Here is a 17,183-nt window from a genome sequence, read left to right on the forward strand (position 1 = left end):
GCATAATGTTCTGCCAAATTAAAAAGTAGTGGTTTTGAGTCGGTAGACCTACCTTTGGGTCTATTTGTTTACTATTAAATCAATTTTTATCAACAAAAAAATACCTGCAAGGTAGGTAGGTAGGGTAGTGATAATTAATTAAAATGTGCATATTCTTGTTTATTTAGTCAGGAGATTCTAGTGACAAAATTGATGTTGATATTTCTCTATTGAAAATAAAAAAATGATTTATGATTTAATAAAGGTTTTTATTGCAATAGCCAAGGTAATAACTAAACTATCTAACCTAATATTTACAAATTCTTTATTTATTTACAGAAAAATAATAACTTTTGATTAAATTTGTCGTAGCGTCAATTCAATCATAAATTATTATTATAAAGACTTATTAGTGTCTTCGCAAATATTGATAAACATTAAGTTTCTCTAAGTACGTTTTTACGCATATCACAGTATATGCTTCACAAATAGGTCGCTTTTCGGCCAAGAGTAGAGAAAACTATAAAGCTGCGGAAGCAAGCGCGGAATGGAAGCTTACTGACGTTGTATTTTACGAATAGAGTAAACAGTAAATAGGTTATGTTTTTGGCAGCGATGATAATTGCCCGTAATAAACCTAAAACCTCATTATAATTACCAAGTATTCACTTTCCAACTTGTTATAAATTTAAAGATACTTTAAATTTAAATAAGATAATTCCGTACGAGTGAGTTACATTCTCACTTTGTATTCTTAACATAATTCTTACTCTTTCACTGTTACTTCATTAGTATCAGTTTCTGGTATTAAGATTTTATTAAATGAAATCTCTTCATTACCAATTTCATTATTTGTGTTTGTATCTTGCGTTTCATTCCTCTCTTTGATATCACTATTTTGTTCGATTTCTTGGTCATTATCTGATGTGTTATTATTATTACTTACACCAATTGGTGGTATCACAGTTTCTGCACTTGGAACCTTAACTACTACCAGTGAATCTGTTTTTTTGCTTTCATTTTGTATAGATTGAGTTTCATTAATTTTTATTCTTTTAATTTTTAAAGGGGTCTTAATACTCGGTGTGCCATCGTTTTTATTTATATGTTTAATGACCAGTATCTTTGTTTTCATACCAGCCTTACTAAAGTCACTGATGTTCTTCTTTATCAAAGGATTTTTTATGAGATCAAGACCATGTTTATGGAGTTTTATAGGAACTAAATTAACACTTGATCTTGGTTTTTCCGATCCAGTCGCACTTGGTTTGGAAGGCCCATCTTTATCTGTTTCATCTTTAACATTTTTGTTTGGGGTTTCACAATCTTCTTCAGTTTTTATATTTTCCGGAGTTTCGGGTATACTGTTTTGTTTTGGTTGTATAGGTTTATCTAATGTATCACTGCAATGAACCAAATCCTTGGGCTCTATTGGTTTGGAACTAATATTAGTAATTTCTTTTTCCGTATTTATGGTTTGCTCTTTGGAAGGCGACATTTTATCTCCACGAACGATTTTTGGTAGCATTGGTCTAACAAATATGTTAGAAATCCTTTGATCTTTATTATTACTGTATACTGCAAAATCGGTTGTAATCATATGTGCCTTGTTTTTTGCGACGGATTGCCTAGATAAGGTAGTCATTGCACCAGAACAATCTTTATTAAGGGAATTATAATTATTGATAAAGTCTTGCTGGCTTTTCTTTTTAGCTTGTGCAGATTTAATATTACTATTTGTTTGGGATTCTTTGTACCCGTGCATTTGCATTTTAAGCAAATTCGATAAATCATATTCAAAATCCTTATTTTTCGGTATAGTTCTTTTACGAATTGGTCTTCGCGATATACTAGAAGTAACATAGTCTATTTTAATGCGTTTACTAGACTTCTCTTCTGAATCGTCTACATCTGAAGAGTTTTCATTAAAGCCAATTGAATTAGAAGAATCATTTTCAATTTGTATTGAATCCTTTTGTGGTGAGGGTTCACTGTCTTTACTGTCACCATCTCCATCATCTGTAATTGCAAAAACTATTATATAAAAACTTATTTATATTACCAATGTCAGTAAAATTAACTGTAAATCACGAGTTCGTACTTCCATTCATTATATACTTTGTACACATTTTCGCGAAACCATCTCCATCAGTACTGTTAAATTGATAGAATGAATTGTTGTAACTACAAAACAAGACTTACTATAAAATAATATAGACAATAAATCATACAGAAAAAATACATAAACATTATTTTCCGAAAAGAGAAACAAATCAATATACCATTTATGAATGCTTTCTTTTTCTTTGACGCAGCTCTGATCGCATTAACTTTTCTCTTTCGACTTCCGACCTCAATAGGAGTGCTGCTAGATGAGCTATCATCTGATAACTTGCTGGAATCACTAGAACATCGGCTGGGCCTTCTTGAATTGGGACTAGTCTCAGTTATGTCTTTTGGCTCAGAAATATCTGTGGCCTCCGCGCCGTCTATTGCTTTAATAGTGCTAAAGTAAAACTCAGCATCTCCTTTCAATTTATGAACGACTTTCACATGATCTGAGACTTTTTCGTACTCGTAATGCCTGAACTTGCAGAGTTTACACGCGTACCTAACCCAATTGTAGTGACCAGCTACATGATCGAATAACTCATTTGGCTCTTTAAATTTGTTTTCACACTTTTTACATGACAGGTCCTCTTGTATTATATTCTGCATCACTTTTAATTTAAGTACATTGAAATTGCTTTTTTCGGCTTGATGGCAGAATGGCAGTATATGAACCGGCTTTATGACATCCATATTTAAATCAGGCTTTGCAATGGATGAATCTTCATCCACATCTGGTCCAGCAACTCCTACAATACTCATTATAGCTTCAGTCAAGGTTTCATTGCGTGTTTCAGTATCTTCTTTTTGCTGTGTCGGTTTAGATACCGGCGGTACAACTTCATTTGTTGTTTTTTCTGGAAAAAAAAGTAATTGTTCAAAACATATTGTTATTGTTTACAGAAACCAAAGATACTAATTTTTACACACATGGAGACTACCAATACCTTTAACTGTTGCTCCCTTATTATAGTCTTTTCGTATCTGTATTTCAATCTTCTTAGCATCAGGTCGTCTAGCCAATGCCCTCGAACGTGGCTGGCACGTATTCGTGTGGGCCGCGAGCGCTGCTCGACGCTCAAAAGTACGACCGCATCCACCGCAACGGGGTAGTTCTGCGTCGCCTTCCATATTGTCCATCCATGCCTAGGGCGCAATATCTATTAACCACTAGACATGAAATTTACAGCCCCCATATTTTACCCAAGATTTAACAGGAAAGGTTTCTTTTCGTTTTTTATCTAACTAAATCAAATACTACTTGTTACATTAATTAATCGAATACGCGAATAACAGAGATGAACTGATACGGAGAGAAAAGCACTATTTGAAGAATTTACAATGCCTAACTTAATTTTATTACATTATTAATGAAAAACTTTAAAATTGACTTAATTTTAACCAAATTCTTTCAGTCTTTGACCACAATATAATGTTAGTTTATAAGCACCTGATTTTCTTGTTCCATTCTTTCTTCGTCGGTAATCTTGAGTGAGGTTACAGGTTTAGCGCTGGCTTTACGTTTCTCGTAAGATGCAGGTGGATTATTCATATGGAACGCTTTTGACTGAATTGTCTCTCGCAATCTTCGAATTTGCGCAGCAGTTTTTCTAAATAAAATAAAAAGTAGGTTCAAAATACATTTATGTTTGTCTGTTTATTGTACTTTATTTTTCTTGAAATAATCACGTATAAATCAACACTATTGTTATTATTACAGTGTTTTTTTTCTATAAATAAATAATTTTATTTTAAACGAAGGCTGTGTTAAGTTTTTTTTTTAAATTAAAGTTACCACACTAATTATTCCTTGTCCAAAATGCCAGGCCATTCAATAATAATTACTATACATACCGATGGACTTTGAAGAGATGTCTGTAGACGCTCCATGATGTGGAAAAGATTTCGAGGCAGTCTGGACACGGGTAGACGAGTCTACTCGCCTCGTGTTTTGTCTTTATATGGAATTTTAACGTTTTTCGAGTTGAAAACTGTTGGTCACCTAAAATCCATAAGTAATTTATAGAAATATATGTTTTTCGTAGAATAATGATTGACCTCATGATTTATATGATCTTTTTTGAATGGACACATCTTTATGTAAAATCACTAGTATCGGTTTAGCAATTTTAGTATGGAAATAGGCATAGTAGATCACAAAATGAGTTACCGACTTTTGTCATAATTATGTATGAAACTCTTAACCTGTACACATAAACATCTGATAGTAGAAGTGACTACTCTCCCTTTTATCACACGGACAGGATTTTCTAGTATAATATAATACCATTATAGGTATTGGTGGGGGGCAAAAATAAGAATGATTATACTAACAAAGTCTACATTTTAATTCTTGCATGCAAGAATTATCTTCATCATCACTTATTTGTATAACATTTTCAATTTCCTCACTATTGTTTTGTACTTTAAAGTTTCCATCACTTTGCATCACAGCATTTTCCTTCGACAATATGTTGTCCAATTCAGTAACCTGTAAAAACATGCTAATATTATATGAATTGAGTCCATTGAAATTTCATTACTTACAATATATACAGAAGTAATATAACTATTAATGTATAGTTGTATGCTTATAGAACAATTATCATATCTTCAGTTATGGAGGAAGCTAAACTGACAGTGCTTTTTTACAGGTAGACTAATGAAATCTTATATAGCCCCATTATAAAAAAATAAAACAATTACATTTTTATATTTAACAACAGTGCTTGATTTAAAATTGCTAGACTAACTGTTCAGCACGTTAAAAATATGTTGTTCATATTTTTAGACAAACCTGAGTGGTCATGGCTTCTTCATAACTAAATATAAAAATTAAAACGATAACTTTTTAAAATTAACAATAGTGCTAGATTGAAAATTGCTAGACTAACAATGTTCGGCAAGTTACCAAATTGTATAATATGTTGTTTGTATTTTTTTAACAAACCTGAGTAGACATGGCATCTTCATTACTATCAACTTGTACAGTTTGATAAACGGCAACTGAACTTTTAGGTATTTTTTCTAAAACAACATTCTGCTGGTTAATTTTTTCTGGCACCCCCTTGGTCATAGCAATTTTTTCTACTACTGCAGTCAGATCTCGTGATAATGGTATTCTTTTATCTTCTGCATTAATCGTGTTTATGTTTAAATTTTCTTTTAAAAACTCTTGATAGTTTTCTTCAAATCGTTTTATTTTTAGAACCTCGCATTTCTAAAACAAATTCATTTATGTAAACAAACAACTTTATAGCTTGAATCAATAGTGTTTAGAAGTTACTTACTATTGAAGAATTGGCCTCAAAACTAGTGTAGATAGAGGAACATTTTTCTGCACAATAAACCCGTTTGTGTGAAATAAAATTTGCCAGGCTTCTAAATAAGTTAGTGCAGACCTTGCATTCATAAATCATATTACATTCATTAGATAAAATTTCTCTCACCTGGAATGGATAAAATACGTAATATTTTTTAAGTACACAGAAAATATGAAAATATTACAATTTTCAAAATTTAACCTACCTCATCTGTAGCTAAATCAAAAACTTTCCTTGCCTGGGCAAAACCAGTTACACTTGTAGTTAATGGCCTTCTCAGTAAACTGTAATCTATATCTTCAGCATCTTCAGTGTTTTGAACTGCAATTTTGTTACTCCTATTTTTAAACTCTTTGCTTTTGGGCTTGGTACTTCCTTTATATCCAGCCATGCTAACATCTACAACATAATTTTATAACTTAGGTATTTAATTGTAACAAACGAAACTCAAAATAATGCACCCAATCGAATACTAATTCAATAATTAATACTTCAGTTAAATGAAGGCGAACGTGAAGCATGTCCGACGCGCCTATATTATAACTTAAGTACATACCTACACGACGAAGCATGATAGCACTTTGTTACCTAACATTTAAAATAAAAATAGAACCACTTAAACTTATATTCAAAAATTACTGAAATAATAAAAAGGGGCATTTGAAAGTACAAATTTAGCACATGCATGGTATTAAGCTAAAATCTTACCACTGATCTATGTTTAAGTCTGTCAGTCTCTCCCTCAATTTTTATGAAAAATCTTAAGATTCTACTATTACTATAGTGCTAATATAAAAGGTCAAGTTACGTAGAATCCTAAGATGTAAATATAACAACACTACTCACAATCTATTCTATGAAATCACAAACTGAAATCGTCAAATCTTCGACCACTGCGCCCCCATCACACCTCCATATTTTTTAACAAATGAGTAGGTATGAATAGTAGCCTTCAATGAGCTGAGTTTACCAACCAGTCACAAAACAGTTATAAGTTTAACACCTTTGCCTATACTCTGTTTAAAAGTCGGATTTATTATCTATAATGAAATCGAACTACAGAAATTAATTTTAAATAATAATATCATTAGCGAATTAGTAATTATTCTGAATGGGTTTAGTGACTTTAATTGACAGAATTTATTATTTACATGAGATAGCCAAAAAATTAAAAAGGAGAATGCGTAGAAGTTGAAAAAATATAAAATAAAACTAAAAAGGTAGTCTGTGGCATACTTGTATAATTTACTCTTTAGCGACGTGAAGGTCTGAAAGGCAAGGCTTATAATATATACATACTCGCTCTCAGCTGCTCTAATGATGTCTCAACGTATATTTAAATACGCTCTGTAAAATATGCTTGGTAAAGTGACCAAACCTTAAACAGAGCAGTACAAAGCATAATTATTTCTCGTGTACTTGCCGTCACTAGATTATGGCGGCAGACAAATCGTGGTATCGATTTTTTTTAATCAACCTTTACTAGTAATCATGGATTTCAATAAATACGACCTTAACACCTGTAATAACATAATCATTGCGGCTTCGTACGGTACTTACAATTTACTGTCTTAAGGTACATCTTATAAATCTCACCCTAATATGATGCTTAATGTAGCTGCTAGAGTTGAGTTGTTACATAACCATAAAAATCTGATGGAAAACTACGTATGCTAATTTTGAAAGTAAAAATTCAATAGATCAAGATAGATTCAATAACTTGGATCCAAAAAATACATTTTTATTTTAGTTTTATTATTATTTGTTGACTCCTAACAATAAAATGAAAAATAAAAAGAAAAATACTAAATTGATAATGGAATGCGCTGTACGTAATAACTCAGACAAACAGAGTTACCCTACAGTGGATTTAGGAACACAGTGGATATCTCGGCAAAGGTGCTGCCGATGAATTTGCAAGGAGAGGCACAGAAATTCTGCCTGCTGGCCTGGATCCTCTCCCTTCCTTGCCCTTTTTCCAAGAGCGAACCTGGATTCGCCAAAGATCTGCAGATCAACGTTGGTCGTGAAGTCCACACACAGGGCGGTGCAGATAGTCCAAAATGGCTCTGCCAGCAGTTAACCCGCAACTGTCAAAGCAACTTCTAAATAAACAATAAATCTAAATAGTACTAATCTCAAAATAATGATAGGGACAATTACGGACCACTGTGTCCTTAATAAACATCTTTTTCTCGTAGGCACGACAGACAACCCCATGTGCAGAAGCTGTTTCAGCGCAGAAGAATCAGTCACCCACGTCATTCTGTAATGCGAGGCTGTGGCTAAAAAACGTGTAGAAATCCTCGAAACAGTAATGTTGCTCCAAGAAGCTTGCGAAGTGCCTAAGGAGGCATCTGTGCTTTTGGAAGGAGTAAGGCTGGCTTAGTTAGCCAGGAATTTTCGCAGAACGGACGCAGACTTATCGAGAGTCTAAGTGCAGAAACTGAGGCCAATGTCCATCTCATATAGACAATTTTAACACGCAGTTTAGCACGTTTGTGTTTGAGCTTGTATAACATAACACAAAGCTTTGGAAAGATGCATTTTTTATTATTACAAATTTGTCAAAAAACGCAGAAAAGGGATTTTGAAAATTAATTGTGTATGTATAACTTGTCTGCAATCTAATATTAAGAGTATGCTAGTCGGGAATATACTTAATCTTGCTTGAAGTGATTTGTTGGAGGATTATCTATGGATATCATTTCGATTGAAGTTTAATAGAAACTCACAACTGTCAACTGTGGTGAGTGGTTTAAATTTAGTAACAACTAACAATTATTGTTTAATGAATTTGGAATCCTAATTATTAGACATTAGGCATTTTTTAAAAGTTATTAAGATATTTGTCACTTACAAAGTTTTTATTGAAGATTTGGATATATATTTCATTTTAATGAAGATTTATCGTATTATTAATTAAATATCCTTTCACAAAGTGAGCTAAATAATATTCTTATTGTAAAAATGGCTTCTGGTGAAATAGAAAATTCAGACTACCAACAGAAACGATGGCACAATATTAGGAAACTGTTAGAGAGATCAGGTCCGTTTTGTCATCCGGATTTTGAGCCTTCAGCTGAGATTTTAGACTACATTATGAACTCTTGTAAAGTTCTTATAGTCGGTGCTGGTGGTCTAGGTTGTGAATTACTGAAGGATTTGGCTTTAATGGGGTTCAAGAAACTCCATGTTGTTGATATGGATACCATAGAATTATCAAATTTAAATCGGCAGTTTTTGTTTCGTAAAAACGATATTGGATTATCTAAGGCTAAGTGCGCAGTGGAATTTGTTAACAAAAGGTACACTGATAATTTTATTTCTTTACTTATTTGTGTATTTTATATTAAAATCTTCCTATACTACCTTTATTTCAGAATTCCTGGCTGTGAAGCTATCGCTCATCATTGTCCCATTCAAGACTTGGATGATGGTTTTTATCGTCAGTTTCACATTGTAGTCTGTGGTCTTGATTCAATTGTTGCTCGTCGCTGGTTAAATGGAATGCTAATGTCCCTGCTGCAGTATAATGATGATAGTAATTATAGCAATTTGTTTAATTTTTATCTTCCAAGTTACATGATAGTTGACTGTTACCTAAAATATTCTCATGCTCCTTCTTTTCTTATCATCTTTACTATGAATGAATCTTTTTAGGAAGTTTAGATCAAAGTAGTGTTATACCACTTGTTGATGGAGGGACAGAGGGTTTTAAAGGCAATGCTAGGGTAATTCTACCTGGTATGAGTGCATGTATAGAGTGCACCCTAGACCTTTACCCACCACAGAAAACATTTCCTTTATGCACCATTGCTAATACTCCAAGGTAAATTTTAAGTTCTTCTTCTTAATATTAACATCTTTAATCCTAATCTATAATGAGTAAGAATGAGTTCATTGGCTACCTTTCATTCAACTAAAATATGTTAGCGTACTTAGTCTTAACATCAAACAAAAACATTGGCTACATATATCTTACATTGGTGACCCTGACAATATCTGTGATGCTTGATAGTATGGTTTAATATTTGTATTCAAATTTTTATAATTTTTTTTTATTATTAATTATAAGTCTATTATTCTAGATTACCTGAACATTGTGTTGAATATGTAAAGGTTCTTCAATGGTGTAAAGAAAATCCATGGGGTCCAAACACAGGATTAGATGGTGATGATCCACAACATGTAGCATGGGTGCATGAAAAGGCTCAAGAGAGAGCTATGAAGTATGGCATTGCAAATGTTACCTACCAACTAACTCAGGGAGTACTGAAGAATATCATTCCAGCTGTTGCTAGTACAAATGCAGCAATTGCTGCAGCTTGTGCTACCGAGGTGATCATTCTTATTTGTATAGGTGACAGATACTTCAGTCTGAATGGATGGTAACCAAAAGTAGTCCATATTTTGTAATATTCATAACAATAAGGTAATAAAATAAATAATTTCTACAGGTTTTTAAGTTAGCTTCATCATGCTGTGCCAACATGAATAACTACATGGTTTTAAATATGTCTGATGGAGTGTACAGTTATACGTTTAGTGCAGAAAAAAGGTTAGAATGTGTTGCCTGTAGTAACACAACTAGAGTATTGGAGATAGAACCAGATGCTACATTACAAGTCATTTATGATAAATTATGTGAAGATAATGGATATTTAATGAAAAGTCCAGGTTAGTTTTTAACCAATATCTTTTATATAATTTCTTTATTAATAATGGGACTGATTGAGAAGTCTTTTAATTTTAAAAATTCATTAGAGGTTTATAATCAGTTAACTGATTTAATTAAAATTATATATTACTTTTAGGTATAACAACAGTGATAAATGGACGTAATAAAACATTATACATGGCATCTATAAAGAGTATTGAAGAAAAAACTAAAGACAACTTAAAGAGAAGAATCACAGAATTAGGTCTTTATAATGGTGTAGACCTGTTGGTGGCTGATGTGACAACTCCTAACACAATAACCATAAAGCTAAAGTTTTCTGATAGTATAGATATTGATATGTCCCGATAATTATAAACATTTATGGCTACTTGAATTGTATTATTAAATATCTTATTACACACATTTAATATTTTTTATAAACTTACCTATATAGACCTGCCATATTGAGGTAATGTAATTAAAGTTATCTGTTAAAAAATATCAATGATATATTATATATTATATTTTATAAAAGTGATAATTTATTAATATTGGTAAAATTTTACAAATCCGTCGTCCGAATTGGGGTACGCGGGGAGTAGGGATATAGTTAAATAATAGGGATGTGATAAAAAAAGGTTTTTTTAACAGTGAAAATCGGTTTTTGTACGTGATTTTAATATTAATAATAATTGAAAATCAATCATAGTTGAGTTTTCATCTACCACCTTCCGACCTGACATCTGATATTATGACTGGTCTTTTATAGCCCAGACCTCGAACTATTAATGCAATGCGATACATAGAATAGATTCGATGCTTTGAAGAGGTATTCGAGGTAACAGTTATTTAAAAAATATATATATACTAATCTAACCTAACCCAACCATGCCCACGCGCCGAGAACCGTTATTTACAAAAATTATTAATATATTATATCCAAACCTAACCGAACAATAATAAAAATAGGTTTCTTGCGTACCAAAGCACAAGCATTTTATTCCCGCCTTAGCCGCTATGGCTTGCATACTGTCTGTGCTTGTTATAGCAGGTGGGAGCTGCTCTTCCTCCGCGCCTACGGTTTTAAAATAACACTAGGGGTAAACAGACTAGTAACACATCAGTTGAGGTTGACTGAATCGATGTTGTCATAAATGCGGACCTAACTTAACCGATATCTAGTTTACATATTAATTAATAGTGCTATATAACAATAACCTCGATTGTAAAATATAGTTATTTAGGGTTAGTTTTACTTTAGGTTGTTTTGGTTAAGGTAAAACTTCCTAATAATTCGTTGAGAAGAGGTGAAGATGGAATGTGGAATGTGTTTATTTTTTAAAAACTGTAGATTTATATACAAAAATTATCCTACCTGGCCACTAGTGGTAAACATGTGGTACCAAAATGCGAAGGGTGCGTAGACAATAAAATCGAGGCGCGGCAAAAAGTTGTCCTAACGGTAACGCAATTAACTGTTCTTTTCAGAACAAATTATTGTTTCATGACGACACGTACTAATCACCTACAGGATTCCCCCTCTAGCGAAGCGTAACGGCAGGCGTATAACGCGGCCTCGGCGAGTTGTTCTTGTAGGTATTGAGGTGTTCCCAGTGTCTTGTTGTTTCAGGTTGTTGTCATTTTGATGTTTCAGGCTATTTTATGGTTCATGTAGTTCGCTCGCACTTGATGTGTTTTGCTTGTTGCAGGTACTCGTTGTTGTATCAGTAGGCACATCTTTCTCGGTGATAGTGTAGGCAGGTTTGAGTCTGTCGATAGAGATATTCATTTCACGGTTAGGTAACTGCAGCGTGAATATCTTACTGTCTCGTTTCAGCACGCGATAGGGTCCGTCGTAAGGTGCTTGTAATGGCTTCTTTACGGCGTCTATGCGTACGAATACGTATTCACATGATTGCAGGTCGCGGTGAACGAATATGGGTTTTGTGTTGCTGTGTGGTTGACTCGGCATTGGTTGCAAGTTACGTATTGCGTCGCGCAGCTGATCGATGTAGCCAGAGTCCATGATGACGTCATTGCAGGTCGTTGATAACAAATCACCGGGTAAGCGTATGTTGCAACCGTAGGTAAGCTGAGCGGCGCTTACGCCGGTGTCACTTCGCATAGCGGCGCGTAATCCGAGTAGGACGGTTGGTAGCTCGTTGATCCAGCTTCTTGCGGTCTGTAGTCTTGCTTTTAATGCGGCTTTAAGGACACGGTGCCATCGTTCGATGATACCGTTACACTGTGCGTGGTATGAAGTTGTACGCGTTTTTTCGATTCCTAGTAAGCGAGAAAGAGATGCAAATACTCTGCTTTCAAATTGGCGTCCTTGGTCCGTTGTTATTGTTACAGGACAACCGAAACGGGAAATCCAACCTTCGTATACCGCTTTGGCGACGTCTTCAGCTGATATTTCGCATAATGGGTATGCTTCGGGCCATCTTGTTGCTCTGTCGATCATTGTCACGAGGTATCGATGACCGCTGGCCGCGGTAGGTAGCGGACCAACGATATCGATGTGAACGTGTTCGAATCGTTCGGTTGGTGAAAAAATTGATAATTGACTTGATGTGTGGCGTTGTATTTTGGCGCGCTGACACTGTAGGCATACTTTTGCCCACTTGCCGACGTCTGCGTTCATTGAGGGCCAAAAGTAACGTTGCGTAATTAATTTTCTCGTAGTCTTGATTCCAGGGTGGCTAACGTTATGTACTGCGTTGAATGCGGTACGTCGGTATTCTTCTGGTAGGTACGGACGTAACTGTGAGGTTGAAGTTTCGCAGTGTAATTTGATATTTGAGACGGGCAGGTTGACTTTCTTGAAACATAAGTTGCTCTGTAGACTGAGTGCTTTAATGGTATCGCTATCGCGTTCTTGAGCTTGTGCAAGTAGATTGTAGTCGATCGGCGATGGACAGGTGATTGCTTCGACACGTGATAATGCATCTGCGGCTGCATTTTGAGATCCACTGACGTGTCGTATATCAGTGGTAAATTCGCTGATATAAAGTAGCTGTCGGGTGCGTCTCGGTGATTCGCTGTTTGTATTTGTTTTTGTGTAAGCGAAAGTTAGCGGCTTGTGGTCGGTGAATATTATTATTTCTCGTCCCTCGAACATTTTGCGGAAATGTTTAACAGCCATGTAGATAGCGAGTAGCTCTCGATCGTAGGTACTGTAGCGAGTCTGTGCGTCGGTGAATTTCTTCGAGAAATAGCCGAGTGGTTGCCATGAGTTGTTGATAAATTGGTTGAGTGCGGCACCAGCTGTTTTGTCGCTAGCGTCGCTGAATATAGCAAGTGTCGCCTGGTGAGACGGATGAGCAAGTAAAGCGGCGTTTTTTATGCTCTCTTTACATGCTTCATAAGCTTGCGTTGATTCAGTGGTCCAGTCGATCTTAGTTTTGTCACGCTTCTTGACGTTGTGCAGGTAGGTATTTAAAGGCGCTTGTATGGTGGCGGCATCTTTGATATTTTCACGGTAAAAGTTTATCATACCGAGAAAACGTCGTAGTTCTTCTACGGTTTGTGGTTTTGGAAAGTCTGTAATAGCTTGTACCTTCTCTTGGGGTGGCTGTATTCCTTCCGCTGTGACTTGGTGACCGAGGAATTTCACAGTTGGCTGGCCGAAAACACATTTTGATGGGTTGATGGTGATGCCGTATTCTTCTAGTCGCTGTAATACGATGCGTAGATGTTTTCGGTGCTCTTCCTCGTCGATTGATGCTATGAGTAGATCATCAACGAAAGGAAATACGAAGTCGAGTTCGCGCAGTACTTCGTGAATAAAGCGTTGGAAAGTCTGTCCGGCGTTCTTTAGACCAGGACACATGCGCGGAAACTCGAAAAGACCAAAAGGTGTGATGATGGCGGTTTTCTCCACATCTTGCTCGCTGACTGGCAGTTGTTGGTACGCGCGATTGAGGTCAAGTGTGGAGAAAATTTTCTTCCCTGCGAGTTGGTATGTGAAGTCACGTATACGTGGTATGGGATACCGATCGGGCTTGGTTATGGCGTTGAGCCTTCGGTAATCGCCACACACGCGTAGGTCTCCATTCTTCTTTGGCACGACGTGAAGAGACCCCTGATCGATCATGTTTTGGAATTCCTTCCTGACCATTTCGTAACGATGCGGTGCAATGGGGCGTGGCTTGCAGTGAAGGGGCGGTCCATTTGTTTCAATGAAGTGTTCAACGGAATGTTTGGGACTAAGCTTCATTGAAGTGATTCTGGTTGTGCCTGGGAAATCTGCTAGTATGCTGTGGTAATTTTGCTCAATGTCTATACTACGAACTGTAGGTATGTCTGCAGTACTGAGTTGAGCGTTTGTTACCAGTTTTGTTTTCCCGTCGATCAATCTTCGGTTTTTGACATCGACAATGAGGTGGTGGTACTGCAAGAAATCTGCTCCCAGGATTGCCTTAGACACATCTGCTACGACGAATTTCCATGTATATGGTCTTCGGAGGTTAAGATCGAGTTGGAGTGACTTCTCTCCGTATGTTGGAATGACCGTGTTGTTGGCGGCGTAGAGTTGAAATGGCAGTGGTTTTTCACGTGAGCCTTTTGTCTTTGGTAGCACGGAGATATTGGCTCCTGTGTCGACCAAAAAGGTAAGTTTCGTTACCCTGTCGGTAACGAAAAGGCGGTGTGATGATTCGGTAACGCCGGTTCCCGCCGCGGCCAGCGTTACTTTTAGTTTTCCGACTGGTTTATGGGCTTGAAACTGCATGGTGGTGCGCATTTCTTCGCGTCCATACCATAGCGATGATGGTAAAAGCAGTACGGCATTGGAGATTTTTTCCGGCTTCGATCTTCCATCTGTGACTCTCGTCGGTTTTCGTTGCGCTTTGTTGATGCATTCCGCGAGCGTGATTGTGAATGGTAGCGAGAACGACTGTTGCGGTAGTTGTCGCGTGGTTGTACTCGTAGCTCGGCAACTTCCAAAGACAACCTTCTTATTTCACCGATGAGGGTGTCGATGGTTGGTTGTTCTGGAATTGGCACACGGAGTGACAGTGAGATACCGGAGATTTCTTGGCTCGACGCTTGTGATGAAACTTGACGCTCTGCACCGGAATTTTCTGTGTTCGTCATCTTCAATTTTCTTGGTGTTCTTCTCGGGGTCACCACTTTAGGGTTACTTTTACTTTAGGTTGTTTTGGTTAAGGTAAAACTTCCTAATAATTCGTTGAGAAGAGGTGAAGATGGAATGTGGAATGTGTTTATTTTTTTAAAACTGTAGATTTATATACAAAAATTATCCTACCTGGCCACTAGTGGTAAACATGTGGTACCAAAATGCGAAGGGTGCGTAGACAATAAAATCGAGGCGCGGCAAAAAGTTGTCCTAACGGTAACGCAATTAACTGTTCTTTTCAGAACAAATTATTGTTTCATGACGACACGTACTAATCACCTACAGTTATATTCCAAAAATAAACACAGAAGCACATTCAAGTAAACTTGAAAGTAACGGATTTAATTTTTGACAAAATCTACATTCGAAATGGCGAAAAATTAATCATTGTATTGACTATTTCCTGTCATTTGAATGAGCGATCGAGCCGCCATCTTGTCGAGGCGCCAAATTGTCTTTACCTCACTCTGCTCCAGGTCATTTCTGATTCATTCCAATTTGTATCGTGGTAGGAAGCAGACATATCACTTCCAAGTTAAACAGTGAATATATTTCTTTATTACGGATACTGTGTGTATAATTTTCGTGCCCTAACAAGAATTACAACAGGTTATGGGCCCAGTGTGCGCAAAAATACCATTGTGAAATATATTCTGAAATTAAATAATACCCGTCGCCAGTGTGATTATAAAAATGAATTTAAAATTAAAACGTAATATAAAACCGCTTGACGGCGAGAAATACAGCGTTTGGAAATTTAGAATACGAGCCTTATTGAGTGAAATAAATGTGTTGAAAGTGATTGAGAGTGACCCAATTATCAGAGATGGGCTCATGGGAAAAAAGTAACCGAATCGCAAAAAGTATAATCGTAGAATATTTATCCGATTCATACCTTGGATTTGCAAAAGAAGACATTACGGCGAAGGATACATAGTTTGGACGCCTTATATTAACGTAAAAGTATTGCTACCCAATTGCCTAAAGGAAAAAGTTGTTGGGCTTGAAATTAAAAAGTGATGTTAGTTTGATAAAACATTTTTCTCTGTTTGATGATTTAATCACGGAATTACTCGCGGCTAGCGCTAAACTCGAAGAAACCGACAAAGTCGCCCACTTACTTTTAACCCTACCCGCAACATATGACGGTGTTATAACTGCCATTGAAACTTTATCGGAAGATAATTTGACTTTAGCATTTGTTAAAACAAGACTCCTTGACCATGAGGTCAAATTAAAGAACGAATATAATGACACAAGTGTTAAAGTTCTGCAAGTTTCTACTGAAAATAAGGGTCAGTTTAGAAAAAGAAAATTTGAAAATCATACACCTGTAGGTGATTAGTACGTGTCGTAATGAAACAGTGATGTGTCCTGACAAGGACAGTTGTAAACGTTATCGTCATGAAACAATAATTTGTTCTGAAACGAACAGTTAATTGGCGTTATCGTTAGACCACGATATCAAACTGTTCTGAGAAGAACACGGTCGTACCCTTCGACGGTTGCGCGCAGAAAAGGACAACTTTTTGCCGCGCCTCGATTTTATTGTCTACGCACCCTTCGCATCTTGGTACCACATGTTACCACTAGTGGCCAGTGTAGGATAACTTTTGTATATAAATCTACAGTTTTTAAAAATTAAACACATTCCACATTCCATCTTCACCTCTTCTCAACGAATTATTAGGAAGTTTTATTTTAACAAAATAAGGACCAATCAACATAAACCAAAACAAACCTAAAGTGGTGACCCCGAGAAGAACACCAAGAAAATTGAAGATGACGAACACAGAAAATTCCGGTGCAGAGCGTCAAGTTTCATCACATCCGTCGAGCCAAGAAGTCTCCGGTATCTCACTGTCGCTCCGTGTGCCACCTCCAGAACAACAATCAACCATCGACACCCTCATCGGTGAAATAAGAAGGTTGTCTTTGGAAGTTGCCGAGCTACGAGTACAACCGCGCG

General features: G+C 36.2%; 2 protein-coding genes across 3 annotated transcripts; one reads left to right on the forward strand and one right to left on the reverse strand.

Moving 5' to 3' along the window:
- Positions 1–233: 233 nt before the first annotated feature.
- On the reverse strand, positions 234–6,360 carry LOC123720025 (zinc finger protein 800). Of its 2 annotated transcripts, none has more exons than XM_045676488.1 (10): positions 6,258–6,360; positions 5,617–5,810; positions 5,379–5,537; positions 5,039–5,308; positions 4,423–4,579; positions 3,943–4,090; positions 3,539–3,698; positions 3,036–3,234; positions 2,262–2,945; positions 234–1,998 (listed from the first exon to the last, which is right to left on the reverse strand). In XM_045676488.1, exons 2-10 carry the CDS (start codon positions 5,800–5,802, stop codon positions 746–748), a joined length of 3,216 nt encoding a protein of 1,071 aa, XP_045532444.1. In that variant the 5' UTR covers positions 5,803–5,810; positions 6,258–6,360; the 3' UTR covers positions 234–745. The 2 variants fall into 2 exon arrangements, with proteins under 2 accessions (XP_045532444.1, XP_045532527.1); XM_045676571.1 differs by lacking the exon at positions 6,258–6,360 and adding an exon at positions 6,120–6,257.
- A 1,801-nt stretch (positions 6,361–8,161) lies between these two features.
- On the forward strand, positions 8,162–10,462 carry LOC123714387 (NEDD8-activating enzyme E1 catalytic subunit). Its single transcript, XM_045668628.1, has 6 exons — positions 8,162–8,719; positions 8,795–8,955; positions 9,075–9,243; positions 9,503–9,752; positions 9,872–10,091; positions 10,229–10,462. The coding sequence occupies exons 1-6, from the start codon at positions 8,382–8,384 to the stop codon at positions 10,441–10,443; spliced, it is 1,353 nt and encodes a 450-aa protein (XP_045524584.1). The 5' UTR covers positions 8,162–8,381; the 3' UTR covers positions 10,444–10,462.
- The last annotated feature ends 6,721 nt before the right edge of the window (positions 10,463–17,183 follow it).

Source organism: Pieris brassicae, chromosome 1, assembly GCF_905147105.1.
Source record: "Pieris brassicae chromosome 1, ilPieBrab1.1, whole genome shotgun sequence".
Classification (NCBI taxonomy): domain Eukaryota; kingdom Metazoa; phylum Arthropoda; class Insecta; order Lepidoptera; family Pieridae; genus Pieris; species Pieris brassicae.